The following is an 18,484-nucleotide window of genomic DNA, read 5'->3' on the forward strand; positions in this document are numbered from 1 at the left end:
CTTTGAAGCTTCAACATGCTACTCCATGTGCTTCCTGCCGCCGGGCATGTTCATGCATCAACATGCCAGTCATCTTGGTGAGCTGTCAGATGAACTCTGTGGGATAATCTAGCCCTGTCTGCTTCCTGTGGAGACACACAGCACACGGCTGACCTGCTCTCTGTCGAACAGCATAGAGACCAGCTCTGTGCTGCTTCTCAGTCTTCTCTCTCCTTTCAGTGTGGAAAAGCTGATGCTCCATGTTTTGAAATGTCTCCTATTCACATTATTATGATGTATCATATTTATTCATTCAAGTATATGTACTATTACAATAAATGTTTATACAAACCCCTAAAACAGCCATCAATTGTACCTAAAGCAACACACGGAAATAGAGTTAGCCTGTGAGACCCCCCCCCCACACTCTCTCAAACAAGACAGGACAAGTGAACCCTTAGAATGAGGGTATGGATTCAAGCTTTTTTGTTTCCCTTATTCCTGTTCCCTTTGGTAAGCTTTATCCATTTCCTTCCACTTTGAACAACTACTTGACCTTTACCCATCTCTAATCACACCTGGCTGAACCTTGACATCTTTTCAGGCCTTTCTCTTATGTGACCACTACAAAGTCAGGAGAAAGAGAGGCACTGGATCGCAGTGGTTAGATAAAAGCCAGGTTGGTTACCTTACTGCTAGCTACAGCGGTCCTTGCCTCAGAAGTGCTTTTTTTCAATCATTTTTGGTTTCCCTTCCACTCTTCGTTCATGTTTTTCAATAAAATAAACGTTTTTACTTCCTCTCACCTATCTATAACCACTTCTGACCGTTTTCCCTCTACGTCCTTCAGCCTTTGCCAATCCTTTCAGTTTTTAGTTTCCTCTAAAGTATAAAATATCATCCATAATATCCCACTTCCCTGTCTATAAACCCAAATCATTCTTGAGCCAAAACACATGCATGCACACGCAAAACAGACACACCAACACACACACAGATGCTAACTGGGACCCCCGGGGGCTTGGCTGGTTCGCTGTCCACCGGAATGCCTGTCCTGGCGGGGGTCTAAGGCCCCGCTGCTAACTGATTAGTTGCAACGATGTTTGCATTTAGTGAATGTGTGTGTGGAAACAAGAATGTAACACCGTTTAAGCCTCAATAAGTCTCCTTGATTCCATATCAGAGGGAGAAGAATTCAAAAAGGAGAAATATTTCACAGACAGACAGACAAAGAAATAAGAGTATGCATTTGTGTAAGATCTATGCCTTCCTCTTTTGCTAAGCCCCAAAGCTTTGAAAGGGGATATATACATATACACACACACACACACACACACACACCAAGGCACACCACACCACACACACACACCACACACACACACACCACACCACACACACACACACACACACCACACACCACACACACCACACACCCACACACACACACACACACACACACACACACACACACACACGCACACACGGCTGTAAAAGAATCCAGTGAGGGACACAAAGAGAGGACAGGTTATTGCGACAGGCTACGGCAATCACAACAACACCACCAGCTGTGTGTGAACAGCGCTTCACACCGCAGCTTCCTCAATTCAGAGGAAGGAGAATTTACCACATGAAAGGCGGAGGTAAGGGATAGGTATCCTGCTGCCTCTGCCTTATCTAATGCTGCAGCTGTGAATGTGTGTGTGTGTTAGTGAAGCATTTTTCTATTCTCAAACAAAAGCGGTGTTAGTATTGCCTCCAAACTAGTGTGTGGCTGCCTGTTGTGTGACGGACTATTTTACCTTGAGGAACTTGTAAAGCAGGAAGGTGAACCAGTTGGTGAGCATCTTCTCAGCGACTGACTCAGTCCTGGGAGAGAAAAAAAGAGAAAGGTGAGGGAAAAATAATAGGACAATTAAATAAGAGATTGACAGTGAAAGGAAGGAAACAGAGTAAGAAGGGGAAAAACAAACACATTTATCTTTTTAAGAAGCACCTCTGCACGAGACAGTCTGAGGTGTTGGAGTCATCCCAAATGTCTCCTCCCTGTTTCAACACAGAACCCAAACAAACCCCCATCCCCCCCGGGCTAGGATCTCTGGGCATAAACCAACGCTTTCATCATGAGGGGGAAAAGGCATTTAAGAGGCGCCGGCACATCAAAGAGAACATGCTGCATTATCAGTGGTTGTGCGGTTACCCTTCAAACAGCTGAGCCCTTTCCATTGCTCTTCTTTACCCCCCCCCTCCCACCCTCCATCTTCAAATGCAAACAAATTAACTTGGCAAAACAAACCCCTGCATTTCTTTCATTGTTTCACCCCTAACATTTCCCCCCCCCCCTCCTTCAAGCAAAACCCACTCGTCTTCATTGAAAATAAAGCAATTAGTATAATTCGTTAACTCCTCTCGTTAATCACAAACCTGCCGTGTAATGAGGGAAGCCTCCGCACGCTCCTGAGCGGACACACGTGAACAACCGGGCGAGTGAAAGCAGAGCAATTAAAAGGCATTGTAATTAACGGACTTATTGCGTCTAATTTGTTAAACAGCTGAAAGGGAGACCGGCGCTAACGGTTCTGCGGGAAAATAAGTGATTATTTCTTTCTCTCCGTCATCGTCCTCAGATTTACCTCCTCGCTTTCTAACATCTTTTCCTTTTTATATTAGGGGGAAACAGCAAGACTGCTTAATTATCCATTCCTTGTTTACTCTAAGATGAATGGGGGGTGCACACGGGAGCCTTCTGCTGCTGGGTTACTGAGTTGTCTAACTGGGCCACATGCCCACACTCGTGTTAATATTAGTCTTCCTGTCATTAGCACAGCACAAGGTGTGAAAAGGTGAAGAAAGGCGTATCCTGTTGAGAGATGACAGCGCAGGAAGATTTGTTCTTGTCAACTTTGCACTGATTTCTTTTTTTTTTAGACAGCTGAGAAATAGAAAGGGAAAACACAGGAAACTAGGCCAATGTGCCAGTGGAACCAGTGAGGGCCTGTAGCAGGAACAAGACGTGAACTCCTACGCTTCCGCTAGCTTCCCAGTTTTGACTGCTGAGTGGTGTTTGATGTATTTGGAGCAGTTTTTGTTTCTCATGGCTGTCAGCAAAATATATGAAAGATGAGGCTACAGGGAATGGAGGACGGTGGAGGCGAATACACCTGGACAGAACACGCTTATGGCCATGTCAGGAACACGATAGTAGGCGAATTTTAACATCTGATTTCAGGAAACTACGCCACTAGAGTGATGATGCAGCTCTCCTGGACACACACAGCGAGTCTATAACGTTCAAAGCAAACAGAAAGCATCCTTTGCAAGAGCGTTATTTACCCATAGGGATGTTAATCCACATGGGAGCAGATTATTAAGTCTTTCTACTTTGCTTTTCTGTGTACTATGTCTAAAAATAAAACTGTTCTAAAGTCTATCTATTGCAGGAAAAAGACAAAATCAGGGTGAAGCACGTGTTATAATTGCAGAGCTTATTAACGCCAGCTCCCGAGGCTAGTGTAGTTAGCAGGGACAGCGTGTTGTGACCGTACGCCCCAAGAGGGGATTGGAAAAGGCTTCACACAGGCACACTGGCTGAGAGTCATTTATTTGATTAGATTTTTAATTAAATATCTCTCAGAGGAGAAAAAAAACATAACTTTTTTTTTATCATTTAATGTCTAATTCCAATTTATTTGGAGACAGGCCATTTCTCTAATTGTGTCTTTCCTTAAATATGTGTGTCTCCTCCTGCCCTGCAAGAGCTCTTTTTCCTTTTCTTTCTCCCTCTGCCTATCTGTTCTTCCACCATATTGCACCTTCCTACAGCCTTTTCTATTCTTCCTTCCTCTTCTCTCTCTCCATCCATGTTTCTCCTTCCATCAATTTGCCTTCAGCCCAAGTCCCCCTCGAGACATGTTGCCCTCTCTTTCTGTCAATCATCATTTTCCTCCATCCACCTTTATCTCGCTGCCTTCTCCTGTCACCTCACATCTTTTCCTCCACTTCCGCACAACTTCCCCTTTTACCAATCCCATCTCTCTCTTTCCCCTCCGTTGTAAATCCTCCCCTTCTTCTCCTTTACATCCCCTCCATCCCTCGCACTGTTCCCCTTTCTACCTTTCTCACTGTGTGTGTGAGAGAGTGTCTGTTTGCGGCTCCATTGGGAGTGGGTGTGTGCTCAGGGGTGTAATCCTCTCTGACAGGGACAAGGTTGAGAGATAGAGATGAGGTAATGTCACATAGGCCCCTAAAAGCCACAGTCCCCTGTCTTCCATAACTTTATCCAGAGGAAAAAAGGAACAAATTAAAAGCTTGACATTATCACACAGCATCATATTCTCTTTTTCTATCATGTTGTCATCAATTCTATTCTTATTTTAGTACTAAAGTGAGTATAACTATGTGCTTCTTTGTTGAATTTCTGTCCTTTTTGAAAGAAGCGCTAATTCCCTCAGTGTGCCTTTTCTCAAGGATGCCTCAAACCAGTCAGTATGTCCCACTTAGTATAAAAAAAAGGGACATAGCTTAGTGGGAAAGCTATCTGTGCATGTGTGTTTTTGTACCTCCTGAGTAAGAGCTTCGGGTGGTTCTTGCTCTCCAGGTTTTTGTCGATGAGGTCAGACAGGAGCTGTTTGAGGACCCCCGTGGCGTACTCCATCTCCCCCTGCAGCGCCGTCATTATGAGGGAGGCCACGTTGCCCCTGTCCCGCATGGAGAAGGAGCGCTGCGCCTCCAAGGTGCGGATGAAGGTCAGCAGGAAGTGCTTTTTGGTCAGCATCTGGCCGAATAGTGTCAGGGCCTTCTCCGTGTTGGCGGGGACCTGGAGAGGACGCAACAGAGGTGATGATGGAGAAGAAGTGTGAGGAGAGAGCATGAGGATATGGGAAATAAAAAGGTATGGGGTTGTTTGGAGTAAGGATGAAGGTAGTGTTACATCAGCACGAAGGGGAGAAAGAGAATTTAGTGGAAGAGAGGGATGGAAATATAGAGAGAAGTGAAAATAAGGAGGAACAAAGAAAATGCACACAAATTGTAAAAGGGCAAATGAGTAAAAAGGGGGATATAGAAAAGAGCGAAGAGGTTGAGATCAGGGTTGAAAGGAGGATGTGAGTTTTAGTTGAGAAATGGATGAGTATGAGTTAGAAGGAGGAATATTAGATAAAGGGAATATTGGCAAAAGGGCAACATGCAGACACACACACAAAAAATTTACCAGGAAATGGAGAGGATAATCTCAAATATGCATCCAGAGAATCAAGGCTTTAAGGGTTCGCACTTTTATTGTTTCAATGTTCTCTCCTGTATAACAGTTCTCTCTCCCTTCCACACTGCATCCCCTCTTTTTACTGATTCTCTTCTTCTCTCAGAGCACAGGGCAGGTCTCCCCCTCTGAGGGAGAGAAACGGAGGTCTGAAGTGAGAATGTGAGCTTCACTCTGTAATAAGAAATTGATCTGCTTGCTAGCGCACTACTGTCGCCTGTGATTGCCTGGGCCATACAAATGAAAATCCAATGTCGCGCTGCACTTTCCCTTTGGAATACCATTGATGGCCCAAGCAGATACAGCATGTCTCCCTGCAGCCTCCACCTTACATGCAAGTCAACGGGGCATTTCTACGTGATGCATGTGATGAGAGTCTAATGTATACAGAGAAATGATGGAAGTACAAATCCATGCTGCGTTACAGTGTCCACAGAGCCGGGCTTCACGCGAGTGATAGAGTGTTCCCTCGTGAGAAGGGAGCAGTAGTAGAGAGGAGAGTGTTTTATTGAATGGGTGAACATTGCTTCTTCATGAGCCTCAAACAGGCTTGGTCCTGTAGAGGCAATATATCACCTGCAGAGTCTTGGGGGCTCGGACAGTGCTCGCTCCCTTCACTGCATTGCAAGAGTTTCTGTCAACCAAGTTACCTTTTTTTTCTATTTCTCTAAAGAGCAGTTGAAGATAAAATAAGTTTGGTGGGCATGTTCAGGTTCACCTCTGATACTGTATGATGTATCTTCCCGAATAATTCCTGAAAACTCCCACTTGTATTGATTGATTTAGACTTCTCCCTTCCTCTAACAGAGACTGTGTTAAATTGATGCGGATGAATCATGGAGTTCAACATATCTGTCTCAGTGTGGAGTTGAACCCCTCTTAAAAGCCTATAGCAACACCTAATACAGATAACAGAACAATGTAACCTTTTTGAACTGTAGAAATTAGTTACAAAAGAAAAATAAATCCTGGAAAAAGAACCACGATCTTCATCAAACGGTTGATTTCCCCCCATGTATTTACTAGATTCCTTACTTGGTCCAATTAGACCATTTCTAATGAAGTATCCAAACAAACATTGAGTTCTCCCAGTGAGTATTTATGTGAGAAAGTGAGCGGAGTGCTCTCTACTGACCCGTACCTCCATCTCCTTGAGCACTGGGTGGTCCTCTATCCCAGGAAAGAGGACTCTCATGGCGTAGGTGCGGTAGTCCAGGAAGGGGATTCCTGCCCCGTCCAGCTCCTGGGTCAGCTCATGGATGTCTGTCTGCAGCTCTGCAAAGGCTGTGCAACAAGACAAGTAATGGTTACAAATATATATTATACTATAAGGGTTGTTTACTGCAGGATGAAAGTTTTGTTTTAATATAGACTTTAAATTGCACACGAATGAAAAACACTGTTTTACATAGTTATAGCCTACAGCATTGATTTTCTTGATTCTGAAAAAGTATAATCAGGCTTCTGTTTGGGATTTTGCATTCTCCTCAGGTGCCAAGACGCACTTTTTATGAAAAAGTTCTGCTAGAAGTAACATTTGTCCTTGTTGATGTTGCAAATTAAGCTGTAATGGAAAGTAACATTTCAGACTTGATCAGACAATAAGCTATTATCTAGGGATGCTCCGATCGATCGGTCACCGATCGAGATCGGCCGATACTCACTCTCTACCGATCGAGATCGGCCGATACTCACTCTCTACCGATCGATCGGTGCTCTCTAAACATGCCGATCGCGAGAGCCGATCGCATGACGTAAAATACATGACACTTTTCTCTGTGCGGCAAAACAAGCTCGCCAAAATGGCTTCACCGGTCTGGCATTATTTTAAGGTGTCCGAAAAAGACAGTACAATAGCGTTATGCAACGTGTGTGAAGCAGAAATCCTGCAGCTCCGCCCGCCGGACAGGTAAGCGGAGCGAAACACACACACAGGGAGAACCAGACCGCAGTTCATTTCCTCATATTCCAAACGAGAAATTACGGTAGCAAATCACCCGGTTCTTTACGACCAGAACTATTAACGGGATACAAACCGGAGGAACCAGGCATGGAGGGAGGTGCCAGAGACAGTGGGTGAAACTGGTAGGTTTTCGCCTGTTTGGGGAGTTTATATATATATATATATTGCTCGCATAAAATCCCCGTTTTTTTTTGCTTTGTATGTTGGGGGCGGGAGATTCATGTGATTGGTTGTTGGTCGCGTTGCTCGCAAAAAATCCCCAAGATTTCAGACACGCCCAGCTCCAAGATTTTCAAGATTTTTGAAAAGCTGCTGTGTGGACGTACCGTAAGAGTTAGACCTAACACACTTAGCTATTTTATCTACCTCTGGAACAAGCTAAACTAGTTATTATAAATATATGTATTCTTCATTGTCGGGTCACTCATTACTGGATCAGTGAGCTGCATGAGATACTGACAGGCTGTCAGGAGAGAGAGAGGAAAAGAGAGCGCTTCCGCTCATTTCTCCCGTGTTATTAGTTATTATCCAAAGTGAATGTAAACTTGAATAATGTACATCATTTGAATGTAATAATTAAGTTGATTGTTGTTTGTGGAAGCTCCAGTGAATGAGCCCCATTAACTGAGTTTTAAACATCACTTTAAATGGAAGATTTAAAGTGATGTTTAAATCTTCCATTTAGGCCCCGCCCATTCGATCGGATCGGCGATCGGTATCGGCCGATACTGATTCCGGCGATCGACGATCGGCCCCGAAATTGGCGATCGGAGCATCCCTACTATTATCATATAAAATCGATCGCATTGTATCCAATCGTCTTGTAGGTTGAAACAGTGTTGTGTGTTATCAATTGGAAAAGGTGAGTAGCAAATAAGCATTTATTTAGATGCAAAGGTTGTGTTATCAAGTAATAGTTGTTTTTCTCCCCCAAAAATTGGGAAATTAAGAAACAGGACGCACAAAAGAGATACATAAAGAAAAAGCTTAACATTGCACTATAATCAAACTTATAACACCTGGGTAAATGTGCAATGTACAGCCTCTCTTTATGTTGCATTGACCATGCATGCCTCAGTAAATCTGATTAGCAGCAACAGCATGTTTAAGAGCAGTAAAAGGAAACACAGGTGAGAAGTTAGGAGGAGATGGAGGCGTGTGGAGGAGTAGTGGTGAAAAGCAGCCTCATGTTATCGCTCTGTGCTGAGAGCAGAGAGAAGGGCGGAGGAAATGCTGAGGTTCTCAGTGGCTGGAGGGGAGTTCAGGATGGAATTGCACACAGGAACTTGAGCATATGAGTACACACACACACAAAACACACTGCTACCTCACATGACTTTACTCGAGCAGCCACACACACACACACTTGTTCTTGTCTTGCCCCACAGCTGAACACATAACCTAGTGCCCAGATGATTAATGTGAGTCTGTGTGTCAGTGTTTTTACACATTTTCCGTTCCCAGCGAGCGTGTGTTCTGACCCCGTTCTGTATACTCCAGTGGCCTCACAAGTCACATCTAGAGGGAATAAATGGGATAAAATCCTTTCCTGCACACACCATACAATAGTGAATTTATCTTGCTGTACTGCTTTGCTTCTATTTTGTAAATACTAAACATAAAGCTCCATGATTTCATTAACTCCACTGTGTGTGCCCTATAGTGTCACCCAAAATGCACCAACACATGGATACACAACCAAAACAAATAACAAACCAGAGCCCAGACTAACAGATGGCTTGTGTCACCCTATTCCCCTTTTCCTATCTCTCTTTTTCTTCCTCCTTCCTCCTTCCAAAGTGACATCTTAGAGGTCACCTCCCTCTCCCCTATGGTTGCTTCTCCTCTGCTACATGTGCATCCCTCCATCTTTCTGTTTGTTTGGTTCACTCGTGCCATCCGTCTCTCTCTGCATCACTAATCAGTCTCTTTTTCCCTTGCCTGCCACATCTTTTCTGATCATTTATTTTTTACTTCATCTATATATTCAATACTTTTCTGTTTGGAGCCCAGGACTTGGAAAGAAGGGGTTCACTACACATCCCTACCATTCATCCCTTATTCATTTAACCCACATATTTTATTCCCTTGTCCTTTTCACTCCATGTTGTCTTCTTAGTTGCTCACCAGCGCCTTCTGCAATCCAATATTTAGGTTGCTTCATCCACCTCCAATTATCTCCCACTATCTTCAGATCAACTTCTCTCTCTTCCTCTACTTTAGATTCTATTTGCTTTCGCTCTTGTTTTTTCCCTCCTTATTATCATCCTATCCATCCTTCCTCAGTGCCCACCTCCCCTCCCGTTCTCCTCTCTCTAGTTGTCTTCCATATTAATCTCCCTTGCTTTGTCCCCCCTCCTCCCATCCATCCTGTTGTCGTCTTCAAGACAGTGGTGACGGCAGGGGACAGACAGGGTCAGGGCACTTGGACTCACTGCCACAGACCCCAGCCAATCACTGTATGACCTGCAGTGTACGTGTGTGTGTTGTATGTGTATGTGTGTGTGTGTGTGTATGTGTGTGATCGTGAGTAGTTGCAAAAGAGCAACGCATGAGGACCTGAGTGTCAGGGGGAGTGGTGGGAAGCGCACACACAGTCATCTTCCGAGTTGTTATTTCTGTTAAATCGATGATGTCACCATTTTTAATCATGCCATCAAAGCTCTGATTTGTTCACAGCCGTAGACAATTTTAAAGTCGGAAAACAAGGCTACATTCACTAAAGATCAAACATAAAAAACAAAGACAAGTTGCATTATGGGAGGTGTAGGATCAGGCCTTTTTGAAAGTTACCCATAATAGAGAAGTGAGGATTTCTCGGCCATTGTTGCATTAACTTTGACCATTTTATATTTGTCTCTGAAATGTATTGAATGCAATGCTTCATTGTTTAAAAATATATATATAAAAAGGATTATCCTTGAATATGGAGCCTTAGCTAATATTGTTTGTTATATGTTTGTGCTCCAGAAACATCTGCACTAGTAACAGTGTATTCATGTTGTGACAGTATATTAGATGTTTACAGTGCAACAAGTGAAGTGGTCTCATAAAAAATGTATTGTGATGATCATGGTTATCAGTATTCTCCTTCTCTTTCTCCCCATCTGCTTCTCTCTCTCTCTCTTGCCAGACAAACCAGTAGCAGCATCACTAGACTCTCCCTGGATCTATGCTCGTTTCCTGCCAAATGAATATATGCTAATATACTAGTACCCCTCACTTTCCCATCTCTGTGCCCTGTATCTATCTAACCTCCATCTCCCCCTTCCCTCTCTCAGTGTGGATGCTAGTAAGGCCAGCCAGGCAGCTCTCTCGTGGGGTGGAGAGCCAACATCTGGTGGCTACACACACACTGCTGCCACCTCCCAGCAGGGGGACGGGTAGCAGTGAGAGGGAGGGGGAATAGAGAGTGAAAGAGAAAAAAGAAAAGAAAGGGAGAAATGGAATGGACTATTGAATGGGAGTTGTGCAGCTTATAAGGTAAACCGCAGTGAGAGACCGATTTACAGACATTTCTTTTTGGGACATGGTAAGTTATTTGGGAGGAAAAATGGAAAGAAACTTGGAGAGAAAAAAAAGAAATATGAAAATATTTGTTTGGTTTGAGTGTCACCCTTTTTGATGATCAAGTATGGTCGTAACTCACCTTCTTTGCACTCAAGTGCCACCCTGGACTCCAGGTTGTCCATCTGCAGTTGCAGGCGTTTGAGGGTGCGGTCGGCATCCCGTGATTTCCTCTTATAGGCAATCAGCACCACAATGATAACCAGCAGGAGCAGGCCGCCACCTCCTCCAATACCGATGATGGCGGGCAGGGTGAGCAGGCTGTCTGAGTAAATCTGCAACGTCCCCGGAGAGTATTCAAAGCCTCCAACACGCACCTAGTAGACACACACAAATGTTAGACCACATAAAAAAATTATGTGGATCTGTATGCAGCAGAATTAGGAAGGGTTCCAAGCTGAAGCTGTAAGCCATTTTCACTCAGCGTTACATAAAGTAGAAAAATAAATGAGATGCTGCTACCAAAATGAAATGTGAACATCATACAGGATTATATTTTTTAATTAATCTGTATCTACGAGAGCTACAGTTTCACATACAGGCAATTTTAGGCCTACACCTGGCCACAACTGCTATAAATCCAATAAAGTAATAATACATTCTGCAAGGCACTATTGCTAAATCCCACATTGCATTTATACTGGCAAACCATGCTGTGTCGAGTTGAGCCAAGTGCAGGCCAAAACTCCCTAAAAGCCTTTATATCTGGGTTGGGGGAGGCAACATCTGTGCCCTGGGGCTGTCTTTGGAACCAGTGAACAAGTATACACAGTCACACACACATACGAAACAGTTATGGCTTACAAAACACGTGAGTACAAAACTTTGGGATATGCTTTTTCACTCCTGTCTTCTTTTTCTTTTATTCCATATTCAACTGGCTCACATCTATGGAATACCAAATGGATAGGGGTAAAAATAGACTCAGACCTCTCACGCCCACTAGCCATTTTTTGGTCTCTATTGAATATCAATACTGCTCAAATCCCAAGGAGGATGGCAGCCAAACGAGCCCGATCAAAAGCTTCAAAGACATAAATACAGTTGCAAACACCGCCAGAGGTGTAAGAGATATGTGTGTGTGTGTTTGTGTGTGAGCAGATATATGAATGGGGAAGAGAAATCTAGAGTAATTAAAGAGATTTAGGACTGATGGATTGGGGAGGAAATAATGAGATGAATGAATGGGAAGGCAGGAAGTGGATTGACATAAATGACAAGGGGGAGATGAATAGCACAGCGGAAACTGCACTGAAATCTATAGAAGAAGATGGGCTGAACGACTGAAAGACATGAGGTTGCAAGACAAAATAATCAAGCTGGATGATGAAATAACAGGTAAGGAAGACAGAAAAAGACAGATGATACTCGTTTTCATTTTTTTTTATGGCTGTATCCAAACCTTTCCCCATATGGTCCGATGATTTGCTTTGTGTGACAACCCAAACCCACAATGGGGAAATCATACAACAAACAGTCATTCTAGACAAAGTTACATTTTTACTTACAGTGACTTTATGTTCTCCGGTCAGATTGGGCCATTCACACAGCAGCTGGCTCTCGGACAGGGTGAGTACGCAGAGCGTCTCCCCGATCAGCACCGTGTAGTTCAGCTTGGTGTTTCCCGGGGCTGAAGGAATTAGGTTACGGCCCTGGAAACAGACACACACATGTTTCAGTTACTTACTTATGGTCGAAATATAGGTTCACATTAATACAATAATAATCAGCACAAAAGGATTCACTGTTACTATGAGTTTTGCTGTGGAAAAAAACATTTGTTTCTGATTGGCTGGAACGTGTCCGTCAACAATTCAGCCACATTGTGCAAGGTACTTTAAACTGCAGGTAGTCATAGCAACAGTGCTTTTACACTTTTCATTGGAGACATTGCACGAAAATGGCTGATCATGAAAATCCTCTGGACATCCTACTTTTCCTTACTCCTTCATAAGTCTCTGACAATTCTCCTCAGTTAAAAAGAATAACTATATACTTGTGTAGTAAATATAATAAGCATAAGATTATTTGATCCAAATCTATTGGCTAAGAGCTGCCAAAAAAAAGGATTACATTAAATAAAATCTACGGAAATTCTTCTTCTTCTCCTCTCCTCTCTTCCTCCTCATCTGAAATCGCTTTGCATTGCAGGGTAGGACAACATAATTGCTGAGAAAATGTCAGATTTTCCTTCAATCATTTAATAGGATGCCATTTTTGCGCTGCTTATTTCTGCAATTCTTTACTCGGAGCGAGGTGGGGCAATCAGAGCTTTTCAATAAAGAATGATATTTAAAGTTACAGGGTTGAAAGGCGTGATTCTTTATTTCTTAAACTCCACCCTGATTGGTCTAGAGAAAAAAGGCTTTTCTTTTCCATGAAATTGCATGATAATTTTCTATTTTGCTGCCGATGCTTAGAAGTTCGAGGGGAGAGGTTAAATGACAAAAGACAGCGTGGGTGGGTGGGGCTTAGCCTTTATAAATGCACTCTGGATTTAAAAGCTTTCTGCCTCTGGCTTAGAGTAAACATGGCTATGAAGTCTCTCTTCAGAAGATAGCTGATACAAATCTGAGCAGGTGGCATAGCAACACATGGGTCCACTTTATAAACATTACTTTCCTTTCCTGCACCTGATTTTAAAGGGGCGCTTTGGAAGAGATGTATTTTCTCTTAAAGGTCTCCAAACCCTTGGAAGAAGCAGGTGAAGAAATAACATCTTCCAAGGTGGAAAAACATCTGAAGGGCGGTTGTGTTGAAATAAAAACTCTTAAAGCAAGAGAAAGGAGGGCGCAAAGTGTCTGTACAGGAATGTTTGGAGCACATCATTTCAAATGTCTGACAGCCTCTTATCAGTTGTGTTGGATGCTGACTGGGAGGTTGTTGCAGCATTTTCAAAAATATTTTGTTAACAATGCCGAGGCTACTAAACATGACAAGAACAGTACTAACACTTAATAAACATCCTTTTGGTCCTCGAATCCCAGTGGGTTTTAAGAAATGTATTTCACTACTTTGACAGAGTAACTTTGATATAGGATTTAATGCAAAACCACCAAAGAATTCACCCTAAAACCATCCACTTTGCAATTAGAGCCATTTGGTTCTTTATACTGTGAAAGGAGAAACGACAGACAGCAGAAAATAAAATCAGAGAAGTGTTGCGAGAATAGAGGCTAAAAGGAACAAAAGACAAAAGTGGATTGAGAGGGCATTAAGAAAGGAAAAGGGTAAAGACAGAGGAAGAAAAGATGTGAAGGAAAGCTAAAGAAAAAAATCGAAGAAAATTGAAGAGACTTGAAAGAGAAAAGATGTGATGGATGTAAAGCAAAGCCAGGTAGAGACCAGGCCCAAACAGATCAATGCACAGAGCACAATGCAATTTACCTTGAGTATGAGTGGTGAGCTGGGCTTTAGCTCCAGCATGCCCGTGGGGCTCAGAGGTTCGAACACGGGGTCCGGGTGGTAACTGAAAGTCTCGTTTACCACCAGCACAGAGCGCACGTCGTCCATGACAAAGCCGATCTCATCAGGACTGCTGCCCACATCCGAGAAACCTTTTTCTGATCCGGCCACAGAGGGCGCCAGGCACACCATCACCGTGTTGCTGACAACCGTGCAGTTCTACAGAAGGGCAGGACGGGAGAGAAAGAGGGTAAGAGGATAGTGAAAAGGAGGCAGGGAATGAGAAGAGGGGGGAAAATATACAAAAGTTTAAATAAAGTTACATGACTTGATTTCATTTCCTAACTTTCAACCTTTCTAAATCATTCAAGACATAAACAAGGTACATTTTAAAATAATAATAAGCAAATGCATAATAAACAGTATCTGTATATGATAGCTAACAGGGTAATGTGATACGAGTGATGACATAATGAGGAAGAGGCTGGCTTAATAACAGCGGTGTTCTAATCAGTGTTGATATCATCTGGAAATCCCCCGTGGGGTTCGACACTTAAATCAGTCGACAAATTGGACTGTAATGACTCTCGGAGAAACAGGAGAGGTCAGCCAGTAGCTGTTAACAATAATACAGCGCGACTAAACAGACCTTTGAATAGTTTCGCAGCATATTATAGCCTTACATTATGTTCTATCTGTCAACACACTAACACCCTCACAGACAAAGCGTGTGTAAAAATCAAGAAACAAAACAGAACTGTGTTTATAGGTCAACAGAAACATTAACCAAGCGGAGTAAAAATTACTGCAGAGAGGGGACAAAGGAAAAAGAAGGGATATTTTTACTTTCAGTATAGAGTGAGAGAAAGGTTAGCTAAGCCCCGTGGTGCTAGGTGAAGAGAGGGGGATTTGCCGGAGCCGCTTTATTGCTGGTTGACATTTCAAAGGTTAAACTGCTAAAAGGAAATTCAACATCAAAAACAAACAGAAAATGGGCCCTTGGCTGGTTGACCGGCGGGTCAGGTGTGTGCGCCGCTATCTGTGTCCCAGGAGAGTGTGCAACATCTGAAAATCAGTTTTTCCACAGTGGGGGAAGACAGCGGAGAGACAGTAAGGGAGAGAGAGAGACACCTGTGTGTCTATATTGGTCTCACTCAACATACTTGCCGAGTCAAGTCACTGTTTCTTTTGTTTTGTCAATAAAAACTGTGTGCGGGTGTCTGGGTCCACCACTTACATTCTCTGACTTGGCAGCTCCATACTTGGCTCTCATTTTGGGCTCCTTGATGGTGGCAAGATTGGTTCCAGTAATGGTCAACATGGTTCCTCCACTGAAAAAAGAGATAAGAGGACTTATTGTACAGAAAATCAGAGCAAACAGTTATACAATAGCACTAGGACAATAAAACGTCTTATATGTGCACCTGTGTGTCACACATTCATGTATCTCCTGCTGTCCTTTTTTTTTGTCTTGCTGGTTCCAAGTGCATATACGATTCAACAAGCCTTTCAGTAGAGATAAATGTTAATAAATCTGTTCTCTGTGGGAGCCAAGAGGGCCCTCCAGTTGGTGATTTACCATTAATGCTCGCTCCTGCTGTAGCCTTTCGCCTGCTTATTCGTGAAAGCCCATTTTCAGGTAATGATAGTGATGCTAAAGCCCTCGCATGAATGTTAAAAGCTTCTTTAAACCGATATGGAGGCTGGAGGGAAGAATAAGCGAATATGTAGCATTAGTCCTGAGAGCCAGAGCTTTTGGCCTCTCCTCAGCAGCTCACGAAAGCCACGGGATACATTTTCAGAGTGAAATAAAGTTGCACTGCGGTATTTTTCAGCTTGAAACACGCTCGGAAACTGCACCTGTGTCTGTGATGCGACATGTGCTATAACCTTTACACCTGTGACCTATTCAGGTCTTTGTGACTGACCGGCATTGACATAGGTAATATGGGTGAGAGTCCTATTCCCCCACAATGCCTCCTCGACAGCCCGCGCTGGCCTGGGAGGCTGAACTTTATCTGATGCGAGGTGTTCTGACAGCAGCTAAATAAGTCAGCACACAACCTAAAACTGGAGAGGGGTAAGGCGAGGCTTGAAGCATTGTGCCACTGTGACTCACCACTATAAAAAAAATCATATACTGGCTGGTATATGGCTTGGTTTCATGCAGGCAATGAGACACCAGAAAAAGAGCATATTCTGTATCATGGTATACTTGCTGTTAAGCCTTGGATCATTGCTCTTTCTCAGTGGCTCTGGTGTTGTTCTCTGAGCAGTGGCAGCTGAGGGCTTGTGATATACTCAACTGAACATCACATCCATTCCATGGTGGAACTGGAGCATCTTAAAGTATAAATATACATGGTGTCAGGGCACACAATACATAACATTCACAACCAGGGAGTTGTCCCTGTTTTTAGGGGACCAGATGGGGCCTGCAGGCCTGAAGGTGAAAATGGCCCTGAAGGAGGGGGAGAAGCTAGCAGGACGCGAGGCAAAGGATGGCTTTGGGTTTTTGAGAAGGCTTAAAGGAGGGTGACAAATGTTTAAGTAGTAAATAGAAGCTGGTGTGAAAAGCCAGTAGGAGATTAGAATATGTACATACAGTTACACCTTTGTTTGTGGAGTAGAAATGTAGAGGCAACTCTGAATATGCAGCAGCTCAAGATTAGTTCTGTGAGAGGATGCGAATCTTTTCCACACATATACAGTGTACACTATAATAGACATAGTGTACCGAGTGCACTGTGTAAACAAGGTGGAGTGTCGCGCAATCTCTGCAGTGCAATGTGTCCTCGTTGTTAGCCTGAGAACTCTTCCTGAAAGGAAGGAAACAAGTCTGAGTCATGTCAGCTCAGCGCTGTTTGAAATCGCCCTGGGTCACCGGTGGCAAAATAGCTTGGCAAATAAAAAGCGTGATTGGTCTGGAGAACCATGCACCTCCTCCTCTGGGAGCGCTGAGCGAAACACAGAACACAAGCCGAGTGCCGAGGTTATATCCCCCCAAGGCTGGAACCAACACTTTCATTCCTGTTTCCCTCTCACCTCAACATTTCATTCATCTTATTCCAAATGAGATTTCTCATCCACTCACACCTCTTTTGCATGATAAGAGACTTTGTCTCCCTGCAGAGTTTTAAACGTGGCTTCCATTTTCACCTCAACCCCTTGCGATAATGCAGGAGTGGATTGTTACACTGTCTGAACAGACAAAGAGTCTGGTAGAGAAAAAAATAAAATAAGTACCTGGAATATATCATTGACAAGCCACAGAGTTGCTTGTATATCAAAACAATAGATATATGATCACCCCTTCCCAATGCCTGATTTTGAATAAGAAATACCTGCAGTGTATTTAAAACGACTGGAAAGTTTGACCGAAAAATAACCCTTGTTTCTGTCGAAGAATCACCCTGACAACAGGGTCAACGGCGACAAACAGCTTGGTAAATAAAAAGCGTGATTGGCCTGGAGAGCCATGCACCACCACCAAGATCCATGGCTATTTATTGGGATGCATCCACTGTTTGAATATAGCCTGTATACGAGAATGTTATGTAAATGCAACAAAAAAAACTGACTTTAGAAATAATATATGACAAGTTCCTGGAACTATACTTTTGAAGTTAAATGAGACAGTCAACAGTGTGCTTGTGTGTATGTGCTGGCTTCGTTTCTGAGCTATGGAGTTTCTAAGTCATGCTAGTGAGCCCATTAGCTCTTGGAAGCTCCAAGCTTTTTTGTTTTCCTCCACAACACAGCTTGTGTTTGCACAGGAAATCTTCCTGTGGCTATGCAATCTCATTTCAATAAGTCAAGTAATATTTACAGATACATCTCTGCTGCAGCTCATCAACTGTAGAAATGCGATGCTTCAGGAAGCTACTTTACTGCTGTTCCTGCTCTCAAAGATTTACTTTTGAAACATAATGATAAACAGAATAAATAATATGCCTTTGAAAAGCAAACCAGAGTGGAAATGGAGAAGAATATTTAGTTAGTTGTTGCTTCGGGACCCAGCCGTGGAGTATTTCTCGAGGAGTTCATATTCCAGTTTAGTTGGCTATGCTCCTTGAAAAAATGCATTAATGTATAGCACGTCCACCATTATGGATAATTAATGTATAGATGCATTTGTATCTGTTCTATAGATGTGCATCAAGCTGAATTGTTGATCAAACAGTGTGTTGATGTGAATTATAGATAATGAAATAATCATATGACATTATACAATGATAGCAGATGGAGTTAGATAGTAAAATCTGAAAATTACATCTATTTATGAAAAAATTGGCCCGTTTTCAAACCTTTTACCT

The 18,484-nt window shown here is 43.0% G+C and overlaps 1 protein-coding gene across 2 annotated transcripts in view; it reads right to left on the minus strand.

The window, feature by feature from the left end:
* LOC117533414 (plexin-A1-like) overlaps positions 1-18,484 on the minus strand; it is a 191,590-nt gene that overhangs the window by 11,925 nt on the left and 161,181 nt on the right. Inside the window, exons 17-23 of one of the 2 annotated variants that reach the window (XM_034197132.1) lie at positions 15,406-15,499; positions 14,151-14,387; positions 12,272-12,415; positions 10,846-11,080; positions 6,375-6,517; positions 4,536-4,792; positions 1,779-1,845 (exon numbers count right to left, since the gene is read on the minus strand). In XM_034197132.1, the coding sequence (XP_034053023.1) occupies positions 1,779-1,845; positions 4,536-4,792; positions 6,375-6,517; positions 10,846-11,080; positions 12,272-12,415; positions 14,151-14,387; positions 15,406-15,499 (1,177 nt within the window). Of the gene's footprint in view, positions 1-1,778; positions 1,846-4,535; positions 4,793-6,368; positions 6,518-10,845; positions 11,081-12,271; positions 12,416-14,150; positions 14,388-15,405; positions 15,500-18,484 lie in introns of both variants that reach the window. The other variant, XM_034197131.1, reaches the window with a different exon arrangement.

This window comes from Gymnodraco acuticeps, unplaced genomic scaffold (assembly GCF_902827175.1).
Source record: "Gymnodraco acuticeps unplaced genomic scaffold, fGymAcu1.1, whole genome shotgun sequence".
NCBI lineage: Eukaryota > Metazoa > Chordata > Actinopteri > Perciformes > Bathydraconidae > Gymnodraco > Gymnodraco acuticeps.